Source organism: Lagopus muta, chromosome 16 (assembly GCF_023343835.1).
Source record: "Lagopus muta isolate bLagMut1 chromosome 16, bLagMut1 primary, whole genome shotgun sequence".
In the NCBI taxonomy this organism is placed as follows: Eukaryota; Metazoa; Chordata; class Aves; order Galliformes; family Phasianidae; genus Lagopus; species Lagopus muta.
In genome coordinates, this window is record NC_064448.1 from 4,305,020 (window position 1) to 4,319,038 (window position 14,019).

Below are 14,019 nucleotides of genomic sequence, written 5' to 3' on the forward strand. Positions count from 1 at the left end.
AAATGTTTGCCAGTAGGGAAATTCCAGAGGGGTGAGAGAAAATTAATCTTCTGTTAATGTTCAAACTGAGGCAAGTGCAACACCTACTGCTGTCCTGGGCCATTTGGTTTCATCTCAGTGTAAAGCAATCAAAGGATAAAGTGATTACTCAGATGAATTTGTTGTGGAATAGAAAGCAACTGTTCAGATAAATGAACTGTTGTGAATGGGCAGAGGCAAAGCAGGCCCTTCTTGAAGGTATCCAAAATCTGAAGAACTGCTCACTTTTATCAGCTTAGAAATGTCCTTCCTTTCCTTGAAGGTTTTCTGGGGACCTGCTTGCAATGCAGAAGCATTTTAAACATTAGTTTGTGCTTCCTGTAAGGACTTAAATAAAAGCAGGAGTCTGAATTATAATGAACAGCTGATGAGATCACTGGTCAGGACACAAAACTGCTACCAGCATGGCGCCTCCAACTGTGCCAAGCAGATTGTTTTAGTGGTGCTTATGTATCATCCTTTCTGAGAATGCCTCTTCCATACCCACTCCATCCTACTCCATAGGACTGTCCCAAAGCATCATTAGCACTATAAACCTGTTTTCACAGGCTGAGGCTGAACTGAAAATCAACTGAAGCAGTGAGTTGTCCTTGTGTACCTGCTTACGGTCATGTAGAGCAAATGCAACCAAAAACCCCAGCTGACTGAGCAGCACTCTGCTCTCTTTGCTTCACACAGAGCAGCTGCATGCTGTACACCATCAGTGAGGTACAAGTGCAGGTCATGCTTGCACAGCAAGACTTTTATCTTGCATTTATCAGCTGAATTCACTCATTGCAGTCACGCTGCAGCACGGAGGACACAAAGCAATACCAGAATTGCTCTGTGTTTGCTTACTGGGCTGCACTCAGAAATCTTGTGACAATACCAGGTAGGTGCACTTTGTCATGCTGGAAAAATCTGACTGCTAAGCTTGTTCTGAAACACACCTAAGTGCCAAGCAGCTCCACCTGCCCCATCCAGAACCTGCTGTGACTGTGCTAGAAGTCAACTCAGGATTGTATAGAAACCTCCAGTGCCAGTTTCAGAGAAATCCTCCCTGACTTCTGTGGACATCAGAGCATGCTCCTACTTTTGCACCAAAGCTGATGCATTTTTCCAGGAAAAAAACCAACAAAACCATTCCCAAGCATGAGAACTTGTATTTTGAAGTCAAAATGTTTGCTTTGGTATGTGCCACAAAACATTCTTGGTGTCTAGACACTTATGAGAACAGCTACTTCCTCAAGCTCAAAACTGTTTCTCCTCTCCGATCTCCTACTGTGAGAAAGAGATCTGAGAAAGGTATGGGGAAAGCTTGGAAAACCCCTGGTATCCAATTAAACTGGTATTTCACTTTAGTTGACTGAAGAATTTTATCTCCCAGCAAGGAGCTTTTCTTCTCCTGTCACTGTTTTACATCATCAGCCTAATTGTTGGCATCAGCCCTGCCAACTGAAGCAACAGCCAGGACCACAGTTACCTGGAAAACCCCTGTGCTTTCAGAGATGGTCAGCTGGGAGAGATGTCCCTCATCCAATTCTCTTGTCCACCTGAAGCCTTCAGCCTTATGAAACATGCAGCACCTACAAAAAGAGCCACTACTTACAGCAGGTGAATGATCTTCCAAGTAATCGTCTCTTTTGACATCAACAGAGCGCACAGGAAACCTGAGATGGGTTATTGGGTCTAAAGAAACCTACTGACATCTCTTGTTTTAGCTGTTTAGTTCTCCTGGGATACAGCACTGACATTTACACCACTCCAACTCAGGCAGTGTGTAATACCATCTGTTCTAACAGCAGGAAACTCTAAGGGATCTGAACCAGATTCTGGAATCACTTCCATTCTGTACCAATCACCGCTTTTCTTCCATGACAACTGCCTGCCCTTCTCCTGTCCCAGTGCTATGTAGAAGAAAGATGCTGTTCAGGCTGCATGTACTTCATGACATACCTCAGGTTCCTTCACACCTTGACTCAAAGCAAGGAACTGAATGCTTTTGTGGAAAAAAAAAATGGCAGTAAGTTGTACACAGAACACTGAACACAAAGGTCTTTGGCAGACCCCAGATAACAGATCTTTAAACAAATATCACCATCCATCTCACTCAAACAGAGCCAGAACAATGTTCCCTTCATCAGGAGCAAACAGCACCGAATGCCCACCAGTGCCAAGAGTAACTCAGCCACACAAAGAATAATGCCAAACCACCCCGAAATGCACCCAGATGTTTTCAAAGAGAAATGTTAGAGACATGCCCACAGAACTACGACCTGGGTAGGCTACAAGAGAAGTTGTTTCCACAAGAGAATTCAAAGGAGCAGGAAGCTTTATTGCAGACTGATTTTCTCCCTGCCCAGAGGTTCAGATTTTGGCCTAGACATTAAACACAGAGTGCCCCAATTCATTCCAGTTAAACAAGGCAATCAATTGTTCTTACAATAAAGAGTGCACAGCAGAGACTGGCAGTCAAAGCAAGGCAGTGCCTCACGTCCTGTTAAGAATACCCTTTTCAAACAGTGTATCACTGTGCTACAGGTTGGCTTCCATATTGCATTTACCACAGGTAAAAGTCATGGATCAACGTGCCAACTGAAAACTGAGTTATAATCAACACTGTCTCTCCCCATCATACAAACAAAAGCATAACAGGGCCAGTAACACCACCTTTAGTAGCCATGGGGCGGGAGCAGCAAGGCATCTTCTCAGAGAGAAGGGAGAGCCATTCCCCATGCTCCCTCCCCTTTCATATTCACTTATTCAGTTCCTTCAAGGGAGGAGAGTTCCACATTACTGGCCTCTAGCCCATCAGACTAATAAATCAAGAATCACAAAGTAATACAAAGTAGAAAATGAAGTTCTTTGCATCTGCAACAAAGCACAGATTGCCGCTCAGTCTGTGCTCTCAGGTCAATGGCTTAATACTTGATGTAAGAGATTCCCCCCAGCCCCAGCTGGAATCCTTTGCTCAGGTTTTTTAGACAAAGAAAGAGAATGTCTGTCTCCAAACTTCGGAAAGAATCAGGTGTAATAGGAATCTGGTGGACCACCTTCTTTAAAGAGAACACTAAGCTGTGTGGGAAGAGAATGTCCATTCCTTGGCTGCCTTGGGTTTCTTACGTGATGTCCTTCTTTCTCGGCGGCCGATGAATGTTCCTCACCACGCACTTCACCATCCATTCAATTCCCTCGTTCACACCTTTGCTGAGGAAATAAGACAGGTAGGCAAGATTAAAACACGAAAACGTGGTGGATGTAGGTCCTAGCTGACAACTTACTGAAAGCAAAGGGTCCTGCCCTGCACTTCACTGCTGGCATTACTATCGAAGCTTCTCAAACCCCCAAACAGCAGCAATTGGATGTTTTTCAATTTGGCATTTAAAGTCCACAGTTTGTTTCTTGGTTGTTTCCACAAGCCTGCGTCCAACTTGATGAGACATCAACTCTGGAGAAGCCTTGAATGTTAGAGCACTGGACAGTCAGCTGGTTTGAGGTTATTTGCTGCAAGTCCCAGGCTAGCTGTATCACATATTCCAATCTGGCTCCAACTTTCTGTAATCATCTGTGCTGAGGTTGCCAAGCAATAAACTGCTCTGCACAGCTTCCCAGACTGGATTTCTACCAGTATTTTTATTAGTGCAAACTCCAAATGAAATTTCGCAAGGAATTTCCACAGAGATCAAAAATAGAAGTGTTTGTATGAAAACCACACTGGTAAAGGTTGTGTTTCATAAGGTTATTATCTAATGCTCCTCTTCCAGTCAGTGCTTACCCATTGTTTTTGTTGTGGTGGTCATTCATCTGCTTAACAGCATTTGGTTCTTAGTAATGTAGGCAGCTGAGATTTTTTCCCCATGGTTTTAGAAGCTTTACTTGTGTTTCCCAGTAGCTTGTATTATGTTACAGCTTTGTGGTTACATTAAAAAAAGAGAAGGAATCTCAGAGCTCTGGGTTCAGTCCTTCAGGTAGTAATTCAGCCAGGAGTTTCTCCAGCCATCTCTAGCAGCACTTTTGTCTTCATGCCAAATAACACTTTTCACTCAAGAAATGAAAGTGTTGCCCAAGTATTACAAAACACAATGCACCATAATGATGCCAAGATGTTGAGAACTGGGTGGCCTGGTCAAGGCCATGGCAAGCAGCTGCACAGGCATGAAGAAATATCCCAGCCTCCCAAATTTTGGTCTGTTCTAGTCACTGTGCCTTAAACCACACGGTTCCCAGGCACACAAACTCTATCAGACAGCCCTATATATTATCTATATAACAAAGCTCATCTATACGCCCAAAAACATGAAAGCAAAATCCTAATTACTCCTCCAGCAATGGAACACCACTCACTGCCCCAGCAGTGTCATAAACAGCTGCATTTTCAATTGACTTACTGCATAAAAGCCAGGAGCTGCAACAAATGAACCACTGCAAGGATTAACATGCATGGGGAAGGAAAAACAAAGCAGAAGCATCACCAGCTCCATACGCCCCCATCGCTTTGTGCCTGTGAGCAGACAGGGCTGGAATATTTTCATAATGCTTTATAGAAGGGATTTGCAGATGGAGTTGCTGACCTGGTGAAAGTTCAAGGTTCACAACCGTGTCTGTTGCTGCTGGGAAGGAAAAGCAGCTCCCTCACCATGGTTCTGCACTGCATCACGCTGATCTCACATGGCACTACACGGCTGTTCTGTTAACCAGAACATCAGCAGTTCCCTACTCACCCAGTCAGAGCAGAGCAGGCTTGTGTTAGGCAGTCCCTCTTCCCAATTTTGTTAATGCAGTCACTAAATGCTGTTTTGATGTCAGGTATTGACAGACAAGTCTGCAAAGAAAATCAAACAAGAGCTTTCTTTCTATGCTGCAGCAGACAGCGGGCTACCAACACAAATCCTACCACATCCCCAGTTCTGCTCCAGCCAAGATGGCACAGTGATGTCAGTTAACACCCCCATTCCCCTCACACACGAACACAGCACATTCACTTTCCTTTCATTAAAAAAAAAAAAGCTTTTTCAACCTCTTTTCAGTAGCCGTGATGGAAGCACAGCCTTGCACCCTGCAGGTAACCCTGCCCCAACCATCACACACAAGTCCTGTGGGAGCACAGCTATTCACCAACCCTTTGGAAATGGCACTTAGCAGGATCCCAGCCACGCCAGCTTGTGCAGCCCACCCAATGCCAGTGCCCTGCCTGATGTGTGCTTTCAGAACATGCTGAGTGCCACCTTTCTTAGGTTCCCAGGGCATTCTTTGACATTAAAGGCACAGCCTTCCCTGTTTGTTGGCATTCCACACATGGAAGAAAATGCTGATAGCACAGAAAGCATTTCCAGGATCCTGGTGTCACTTCACCATCAGCTCTTGCAATTCTGTACATTTGCTAAGAGATTACTGGGAAGCAAGTTTAAAAGACACAAAGACATAACAGAAACCAAGAAATCAGCACGTTATGTTCCTGACAAAACAGACTGACATCAGAAATCCTTTGTTCTTAGGGTTACAAGACAAGCAAATTGCCCTACTGACACTGAGGTCTGCTCACTGAAGACTGGAATTAGGCACCAGCTTTTAAAACCTATTCTGATCTCAGTGCTCGGAAGCCTTGGACAATCCATTTAAGCACTTCTGCTGGCCACGAGCCCAGCTCTCTTCCTCTTTCTGTTAAGAGATTATAGGCCCTCAGCAAGGCTCCAACACATGTTTTAGGCACGTGTTTACTCAAATGCCACATCAGATCCTTGTGAGGCCGGAGGATTAAGCCACATGTAAGTTTGTTTTGATTGTAGAGACGACACGCAGTCAGGAATTCAGCCTTCTGTAAGCCTGGGTCTTAACTCAGCAGAAAGATAGGAATGATACCAGCAACCCATTTTGCAGAACGCTGCTTCTGGAGAAACTTGACAGGGCAAACCAACGTGGGGATGGTAGTGTGAGAAATAAGCAAACCTCAGTGCTTGTAACTGAGAAGCGTTCTTAAGAAATGACCTGAGAGTTTAATGACACCCAATTCACACAGTGCCCCGGAATTCAGAACTGTGATTTTCCACTGTCAATTCCTCGAATCCATTTGTTGTGCAACTTTTGATGACTGTATTTTCTTATGACCTCAGTTCAAACCTTCAGCTGCAACCAGCGAGATCCAGAAACGTTACAGAATCACAAGGTTGGAAACGACCTGCAAGATCATCCAGTCCAACCACCCTCCCATTGCTATCAGTACCACAAGCACTAAACCATCTCTCACAGCTCCTCATCCAGGCGCCTCTTGAACACCACCAGGGATGGCGACTCCACCACCTCCCTGGGCAGCCATTCCAGTGCCTGACCACCCTTTGAGAGAAAAAGTTTCTCCTAACATCCAACCTAAACCTCCTCTGGTACAACTTCTGGCTGTTTCCTCAGGTCCTACTATTTGCCTGGGAGAAGAGGCCAGAACCTTTTGCACCACAACCTCCCTTCAGTAAGTTGTAGAGTGCAATGAGGTCTCCCCTGAGCTCCTCTTCTCCACACTGAACAATCCCAGCTCCTTCAGCCTCTCCTCATAAGACTTGTGCTCCAGACCTCTCACCATTTCGCTGCCCTTCTCTGCACACACTCCAGGGCCTCAATGTCTTTGTTGTAGTGAGGGGCCCAAAACTGAACCCAGCACTCGAGGTGCGGCCTCACCAGTGCTGAGTACAGGGGAATGATCACCTCCCTGCTCCTGCTGGCCACACCATTTCTAATGCAGGCCAGGATGCCGTTGGCCCTCTTGCCCACTTGGGCACACTGTGGGCTCATGTTCAGCTGAGCACCAACCAGCACCCCCAGGTCCCTTTCCTCTTCACACTCATCCAACCACTCATCCCCAAGCCTGTAATGCTGCATGGGGTTGTTGTGGCCAAAGTGCAGAACCCGACACTTGGCCTTGTTAAACCTCATCCCATTCACCTCAGCCCAGTGATCCAGCTGATCCAGATCCCTCTGCAGGGCCTCCCTGCCCTCAGGCAGATCGACACCACCTCCCAACTTGGTGTCACCTGCAAACTGACTCAGGGTGCACTCAATCCCTTCATCTAAGTCATCAATGAAGACATTAAACAGGATGGACCCCAGCACCGACCCCTGGGGGACACCACTTGTAACAGGTCTCCAGCTGGACTTCACTCCATTGACCACCACCATTGAGCACGGCCCTCCAGCCAGTTCCTTATCCAATGGAGGGTAAAACTGTCCAAGCCATGGGCAGCCAGTTTCTGCAGAAGGACACTGTGAGAGACCATGTCAAAGGCTTTGCACTTTCTTTTGGTTACTTCGTGCACCAAAGCCACTGTAACTCATTGCAAGATTTTTGCCAAATGAGAAACTACAAAACTCCTGAAGAAGACCTGTCACCAGTTGGATAAATAGTAAAAGAATAAAATAAAATACAATAAAAATATATATCTCACATACTAACTTCACAGGAGTCAACCTGGACTTGGGAGCTGGAATTCACACCAGTAGGCACGGAAGATGGGTGAGAGATTATTTCCAAATGATCAGCTTGTTCAGGTTTCTGAAACATGCAGCTTACTTTCTGTATGACATTCACTGCCAACCAGGAGCATCTGAGCTTCTCGTGCTTAGGAGAAAATGTCAGCTGTGGCTTCCAAGTTCCTCTCTTTTCCTCCTATCTCCATTACAAAACTATTGTTTATAGATGTGTTTTGTCTCCCAGCTGAAACCAGAGAGCAAACTAGGGAAACTGGATTCGTGATCATATCAACAGAGCAACATTACAATAATAAAATCCACAGCTGACCTTTCTGCAGTGATGCTATCTACCACAGCAGAGGAAAATCACAAGTTGAGGAGTCAGATATCCACCTCCACTTCCCCTAAAGACAATCATCATTGCATGCAGGCTCTCTGAGGCACAGTCATGCCAGGACAAAGCTTCAAGTATGGGCTTCCCAGCCACCTCCAGGATAACTGGCAGAATGGAAATAGGGAAGGAGCTAATGATAATAAGGCAGCTAATAATAATAAGGCCCCCCCCCAAAAAAATAATGATTCTAACCAACCTGGCCTATGTTCTGTGCTACATTATTTTTATGGAAGCTTATTTTAAATTAAAACTAACTTAACAGAGAAGCTGCAGTACTTCTTCAGTTGGAATTCAGAATGGTCATCGTGTGGAAGGTTTGTTTTCCAACATCTGTATGGCAAAAAAGAGAACAGCAGGAGTCTTCACAAGCACACTGCAGCAGTCACCACCACTCTTCTCATTTCCCAGAGACACACAGAAGCTTTCCAATATTCCACTAACTTCAAACTAAATTCCCAACATTTATCCCATCTCCAGGACTGCAAGACCTCCTCCCAAAGACATCACACAACACTCCAGTTCCATAGACTCGTTTTTTAGCTTGCTTGTGCCAGTATTTCTAACAGCTTCCCTAAGTGAGGCATTCTGTTCCCCATTTTACAGCTCAGAAACACAGAGAGTTGGCAGGTTTTTAAATGCTGTGTTCACATCAAAACTGCAGACAGAAAGTTCTGACTTTGCTGTTTACTCAGCAGTAAACAAATAAAGCAAAATGGGCCAAATGTGGGACTCTGACTTGAGAGTCAGCACCCAATATTACCTATCAGATATCAATGCCCCCAGCAAAGCCACAGCTCCTTTAAAACAAACAGGACCAAAACCAGCCCTCCCACAGCACACATTTGACTCAGCATTCAATCAGCAGTTCAGAATGCCCTAATATTGAAGCTCTGCTAAACACAGAGCGCATTCCTGGCAAAAGAAGAGTCACAGAAATTGTTTCCAGGATAGAAAAGCTGCTACTTCATGGCCCGTGGTGGCATTCCACCTCCTGATATGCCAAACATCACTCATGCTTGGCAGCGCCCTGTGGATGCAATTCACCCCAGGGTAGCGGTGGCTGCTAAGAAAGGAATTTCTTTCTACAGGCTGTTTAGCACCAGAGCCAAAAAGAAGCTCACACTTTATGAGACCACATGCATTTCAAGCATTGAGTCAAAAACTTCCCTCACTTGCTCTTCAGAACATCAATCCATGTCAGAGTTCGGAGACGTTACAACACAAGTATTCTTCTGACCCTTACAGATGTAACCAACCTACATTATTGTTCACCCACAAATACCAGAGTGATGAAGACACCATTTATCTTCCCTCGTGATGATCTGGGTTAACAGCAGAGGAATGCTGGGGAGAATTCTTTGCTTCAATTACGTGTCTGGAGATCCAGAGCAGAACAATCTGTGCCACTGATTACTCTGTAATGTTTGATTTTCTTCCCAAGTTCTTCCCTCCTGGTAGATCAGTGGAAGAGAAAAAAAGACCTCCCATTTTCTAACCCTTGCTTAAGAGAGCCTAAATAATTACTCAGAAATATGCTGTAGACCCTTCAGTGCTTTGTTAACAGCACTGATGGCCCTTCACTCCGTGTTCACATCCAAGATCATCTATGATTAGACATTACTTGAAAATAGATATACTTCCAGCCAGTGTAGCTTTGCTAATCTCATCACAGTTCTTGATTGCATGAAGGCACTGAAGCTGTAGGCTGCACCCAGAGCCTCTAGACCTTCATAGCTTTTACCTTGAAAGCCTGTTTCAAATACCTCTTTGCAGCCACTCGTTTGCCTTGGCCCAGCTTGGGTGCCAGAAGAACTGAGCTCTGCAGTATGACCACAACAAAAAACGCATGTATGGCCATAAGGAAATTTCAAACAGCTTTTAAGTCACTGCATGTAGTTAAATTTCAATGGCTAAAGATAAGAGTGCAGATTGCTCACTGTTACTGTACTGCTGCATGGAAGACAAAAGGCAACATTCTAGTTTCCACACAGAAAAGACACTCATCTTTCCCATACACCAGAGTTCACAGCAAAGTCAGGACCTGAAATCAGGAATTGTGGATATGAAATTTATGCTGCCCCTAAAGTGGAATTACACCTCCTTCTGTGCCTAGATAACCTAAGGATCACCCAAATGTCTCCTGTGCTGTACGAATGAACAACAACAAAATCCACCTTTATATCCAAAGTGATTTCTATGGAAGTGTCAAGGATCTGCCACAAGTACACTCACTGAGACAGGTGTACAGAGCTGGAAGCACTGCCACCCTTTGGAACAGATACTGATCACAGCTGCAAAGGTTCCTATTCCAGATTTTCCCAACGGTCTCTAGCTCCATCTAGAGACTGATCTCTCCAACTGCATACTGGAACTCCACAGACAACACAGAAGAGCATAAAGTTCACTAACCAATGTTTTGCTGAATAAACAAGAAGAAAAACAAATTGAGATACCGAGCCACAGCACAGGAAAGCCATCCTGTATACAGTGACAGTTACATTTCTCATTGATCTGTAACAGCTATAGTCTATTCTGTTTACAGAAAAAGCTTCAAATCAGGTGGGAAAAGTGCCTCTGTAAGTAATCTTACCTGCATCACTGGGAAAGGGCTGGGAGAAAAAGGGAAAACTAAATTCAAAGGAATTTGATCAGCCCAGGAATATCAAATACATTTAACACAAACGCAGAGCCCAGCTTCCCAAGGTCTGTTTGCTCATTTAAGAAGCACATCTGCAAATAATCTTACCTCTACATCCTGCTTGTTAGCTAACACCAGAATGGGAACCCCTTCCAGAGCTTCGCTAGTAATCATCTTCTCTGTAAAGAACAGAAAACAGAACAGAGGTTTAACCAGTTCTGGAAGGCAAAGTTGTGCAAATACAAGACCCTTCTTGCCCAATGAAGCAAGAAGATCCTCCTTGTGCTGTATTTTCATTTGTTCCAACCTTTCAGACTTTCACCTCATAAACAGTTACTTATTATGCAAAGATGCAAACGTCCTTTGGCTGTGTCAGCAACAGGCTGCAGGACCAGACAGAGTGGCAATGACAAAACAGTGCCAAGAAACACGATGAAATCACAGGACTGGTCAAACACAGCACACTTACCAAAAGCTCTTTTAGATTCTGAGAGCCTCTCCTCATCAGTGGAGTCAATAACGTAGATCACACCGTGAGATTCAGCATAGTACTGAAAGGACAACACATACATTGGTGTTGTAGCAGCCAGGGCCAACTGTTACTCCTGTAGATTTTTGTTTTGTTTGGTAAGATTTTGATACACGTGAAAGAGATCGACCACGTAAAGCCAGCTGTTTGCATCGGATGTCTGGAGGGAGGAATGGCATCACATAAAATGCATTGAAATGCATTGCCTGCTTGCTGGCTGCTGAATGAAGCAGGTGAAGAAGCACATTGGCTCCACAAGCTCTGAAGAGCTTCTCTGTGCCATCACAACCCTCGTATCTAATGGTAATCACTGTCCATTACCACTACGGCAAATATGAAGCACAATCTTTGCTAATTTCACAAAGATACATTGAAGCCTTTGGAAAAGGGTTGATGCTGAAGACTAAGGTTACCACAAAACCTGCATGACTATTACAGGATCACAGTTCTGTCATTGTGAAAGAGACCAAAAGAGAAAACTGCATCTCCAACCTTGTCCCAGAGAGACTGCAGCTCCTCCTGGCCCCCCAGATCCCAAAACATCAGCCGAGTTTTGCCAACATCAATGGTACCAACTGGAAGGAAAGAAGAAAAAACAATCCAATGAAAACTAATAGGGTCTCCAAAGCACAGACACTGAGAGTGCTGGGGTGGAGCAAATCACATACAGAGCTACTTCCAGCAACAGAACAATACATGAGGAAAAAGTCACCATTATATCAGATAGAACCACAGACAGAACCACATCAGTACAAATAATATCAGAATCAGGCCAATGAATTCCAGCAAAATGTTACTTAACTGCTGAGTGTAGCCCTGAAATGGAACATCTGCTTCTTTAGGTTTTCATGACTTCAAGGTTATCTTTTCTTATAAGCTAAGCCAGTGGATTTTATTCTTTCACAAAAACACACAGGGGGAGGATTGGGAGAGAAGACCTTCATTTGCAGGAACTATTTTGGTCTTGTCTACTCTCCAATAATTCAAACACTCAAGAATGAGTGCCTAACTTTGCAAGCAGACCATAATAACAACAATAACAACAACCCATATTTACTTACTGTTTAAGCCTACAGTGGTTGTGATTTTCGACAGACTCATCCCCTTGTAGTTCTTGTTAAATCGAGTTTTAGTCTGCTCAAGGAAGGTCTGAAAAGGAATGTGAAAAAGTATTTACTCTCAAATATTCTACTGCCTTGGGTAACCCTGCCCCAGACCTGCTTTTTCATGACTGCAGAGTCCTGTTCCAACAGACAATGCCCTCCCGAACCTTGAAACAAAGCATTTTTCTTGCTCCCTATTTCAGTACAGAAAGAAGGGCTCACAAGTGATTACAGGATTATCCAAGCTTATGCTAAATTTAAATACGAGATAAAAGTTGATTCTTTGGGGGTAACATTGCTGAAATAACTCATGCTACAAAGAAAGACTAATCTATCTGATAGAGGTTTTATCTCTGGAGATGGGGCTGTTTAGAACTGCATGCAAGCTCTATGCAATAGGTAACACACAGCACTTACTGTTTTACCAGCATTGTCCAAACCAAGGATCAGGATGCAGTACTCATCCCTCTGGAACATGTATTTATAGAGTCCGGACAGCAGAGTATACATCCTGCTCCTGCAGCAGATGCAAGGAATCATTAACAAGCAGATCATTTCCAAAGTTCTTTCATTCCACAATCTAAACGTTTCCCAACATCAGATTAATAAGTTACATTTCTCATTGATCAGTAACTCTTAAGCCAGCCATAAGACAAATCACAGATACAAAAGCAAGCATGCAAACACCTCAAGATCCAATGTTCAAACACATGTAAGTGAGGGGTGATCTTCCAAGAAGCTTCACCTCTGTTTCACCACACAAAGCACAGCATCCACTGTGAACTCACTTCTCCTTTCAAAACTTGTTTTCTTCGGGACTTAACAGAGAGCTTGAAAGTAACTTGCAGATAAGACTCACAGAAAAGAAGCCAGTGGCATTCAGATACACAGAAGGAGTGCTCTGAGCATACTGCAGGTTGGTGTCCCCTCACTTTGTTTGTGACCCACGTACAGCATTATGGGATGTTCAACAGCCAAACCAAGCTCACAGCCAAATGTACCCTGCAGGTGTGTAGGAACGCTCACCTACCCCAAACTCTCCTCTCTCCAGCAGCTGTGCTGCTACAGCACCCACCATACAAGCAGCTGGTCACAATATAACGCCGAGCAGTTAAACGGCCAGCAGCACAGGGCTGAGAAGCACACAGAGCAGCACAGCAGCTGCCAGCAGCACGCACTGCTGCTCGTTGGCTTTGCACAGAGCAGAGAGGAGCTGCTCAAACACGAGGCACGGCGGTACCGAGAGCCCGCAGCATCGGAACTGCTCTTTTGTTCAGCATAGACTCAAAAAGGAACCTCAGGGCAAAGAGTTTTAGAAGTGACAACCTTTGTGCGGGTGAACAACCGCTTTGAAGTCAAACAACGCTGCCTAAAGGCCAGGGGAAAAAAGTAATACAGAAAAGACAACAAAAAAAGCGTTCCAGAGGTGAAGGGAGGGTTGGGCAGTGCACAGAGCGGGGGGGGGGGGGCGCGGCACGCTGCAGGGCTCTGTCCCCGAACAGCCCGGCACCGGACACACAGCACAGCCCTGGCCACCAGCAGCCCCGGCCCGGCCCGGCCCCGCGGAGCCCCCCGAACCCTGCCGCTGCCTCACAGACCGCAGCCCTCACCGCCGTCCCCGCCTTTCAGAGCCCAACCGCGCTCATAGAGCCGCCCCAAACCCCGCCGTACCCTGCGGGCCCGGCCGCGGAACGCAGATCCGCACACCAGCAGCCCCTCACCCGGTACCGGGAGCGCCTCCCGTCAACCAGCGCCGCAGCCGCTCTCCCCTCGCGTGGCGCTCTGGGAAGCGTAGTTCTCGCGCCGCCTCCAGAATGGAGAGTAAGGGGGTTTTGAACTACAATTCCCAGAATGCTCAGCGACACCGGAAGCGTGGGAGGAC

The 14,019-nt window shown here is 45.4% G+C and overlaps 1 protein-coding gene across 2 annotated transcripts; it reads right to left on the reverse strand.

Annotated features, from left to right (window-relative positions):
- Positions 1-2,332: 2,332 nt before the first annotated feature.
- ARFRP1 (ADP ribosylation factor related protein 1) lies at positions 2,333-13,955 on the reverse strand. Of its 2 annotated transcripts, none has more exons than XM_048962462.1 (8): positions 13,859-13,955; positions 12,555-12,654; positions 12,096-12,183; positions 11,527-11,609; positions 10,975-11,056; positions 10,614-10,684; positions 4,740-4,840; positions 2,333-3,225 (listed from the first exon to the last, which is right to left on the reverse strand). In XM_048962462.1, exons 2-8 carry the CDS (start codon positions 12,645-12,647, stop codon positions 3,138-3,140), a joined length of 606 nt encoding a protein of 201 aa, XP_048818419.1. In that variant the 5' UTR covers positions 12,648-12,654; positions 13,859-13,955; the 3' UTR covers positions 2,333-3,137. The 2 variants fall into 2 exon arrangements, with proteins under 2 accessions (XP_048818419.1, XP_048818418.1); XM_048962461.1 differs by having other exon boundaries at positions 13,809-13,941.
- Positions 13,956-14,019: the final 64 nt, after the last annotated feature.

Excerpts from the sequence above, each read along its gene's own strand:
- ARFRP1 (XM_048962462.1), bottom strand. The coding sequence starts at position 12,647 with ATGTATACTCTGCTGTCCGGACTCTATAAATACATGTTCCAGAGGGAT. Across the intron at positions 12,184-12,554 it reads TGGACAATGCTGGTAAAACA|ACCTTCCTTGAGCAGACTAA; the intron begins GTAAGTGCTGTG and ends ATTCCTTTTCAG. Across the intron at positions 4,841-10,613 it reads CTAACAAGCAGGATGTAGAG|ACTTGTCTGTCAATACCTGA; the intron begins GTAAGATTATTT and ends TTTTCTTTGCAG.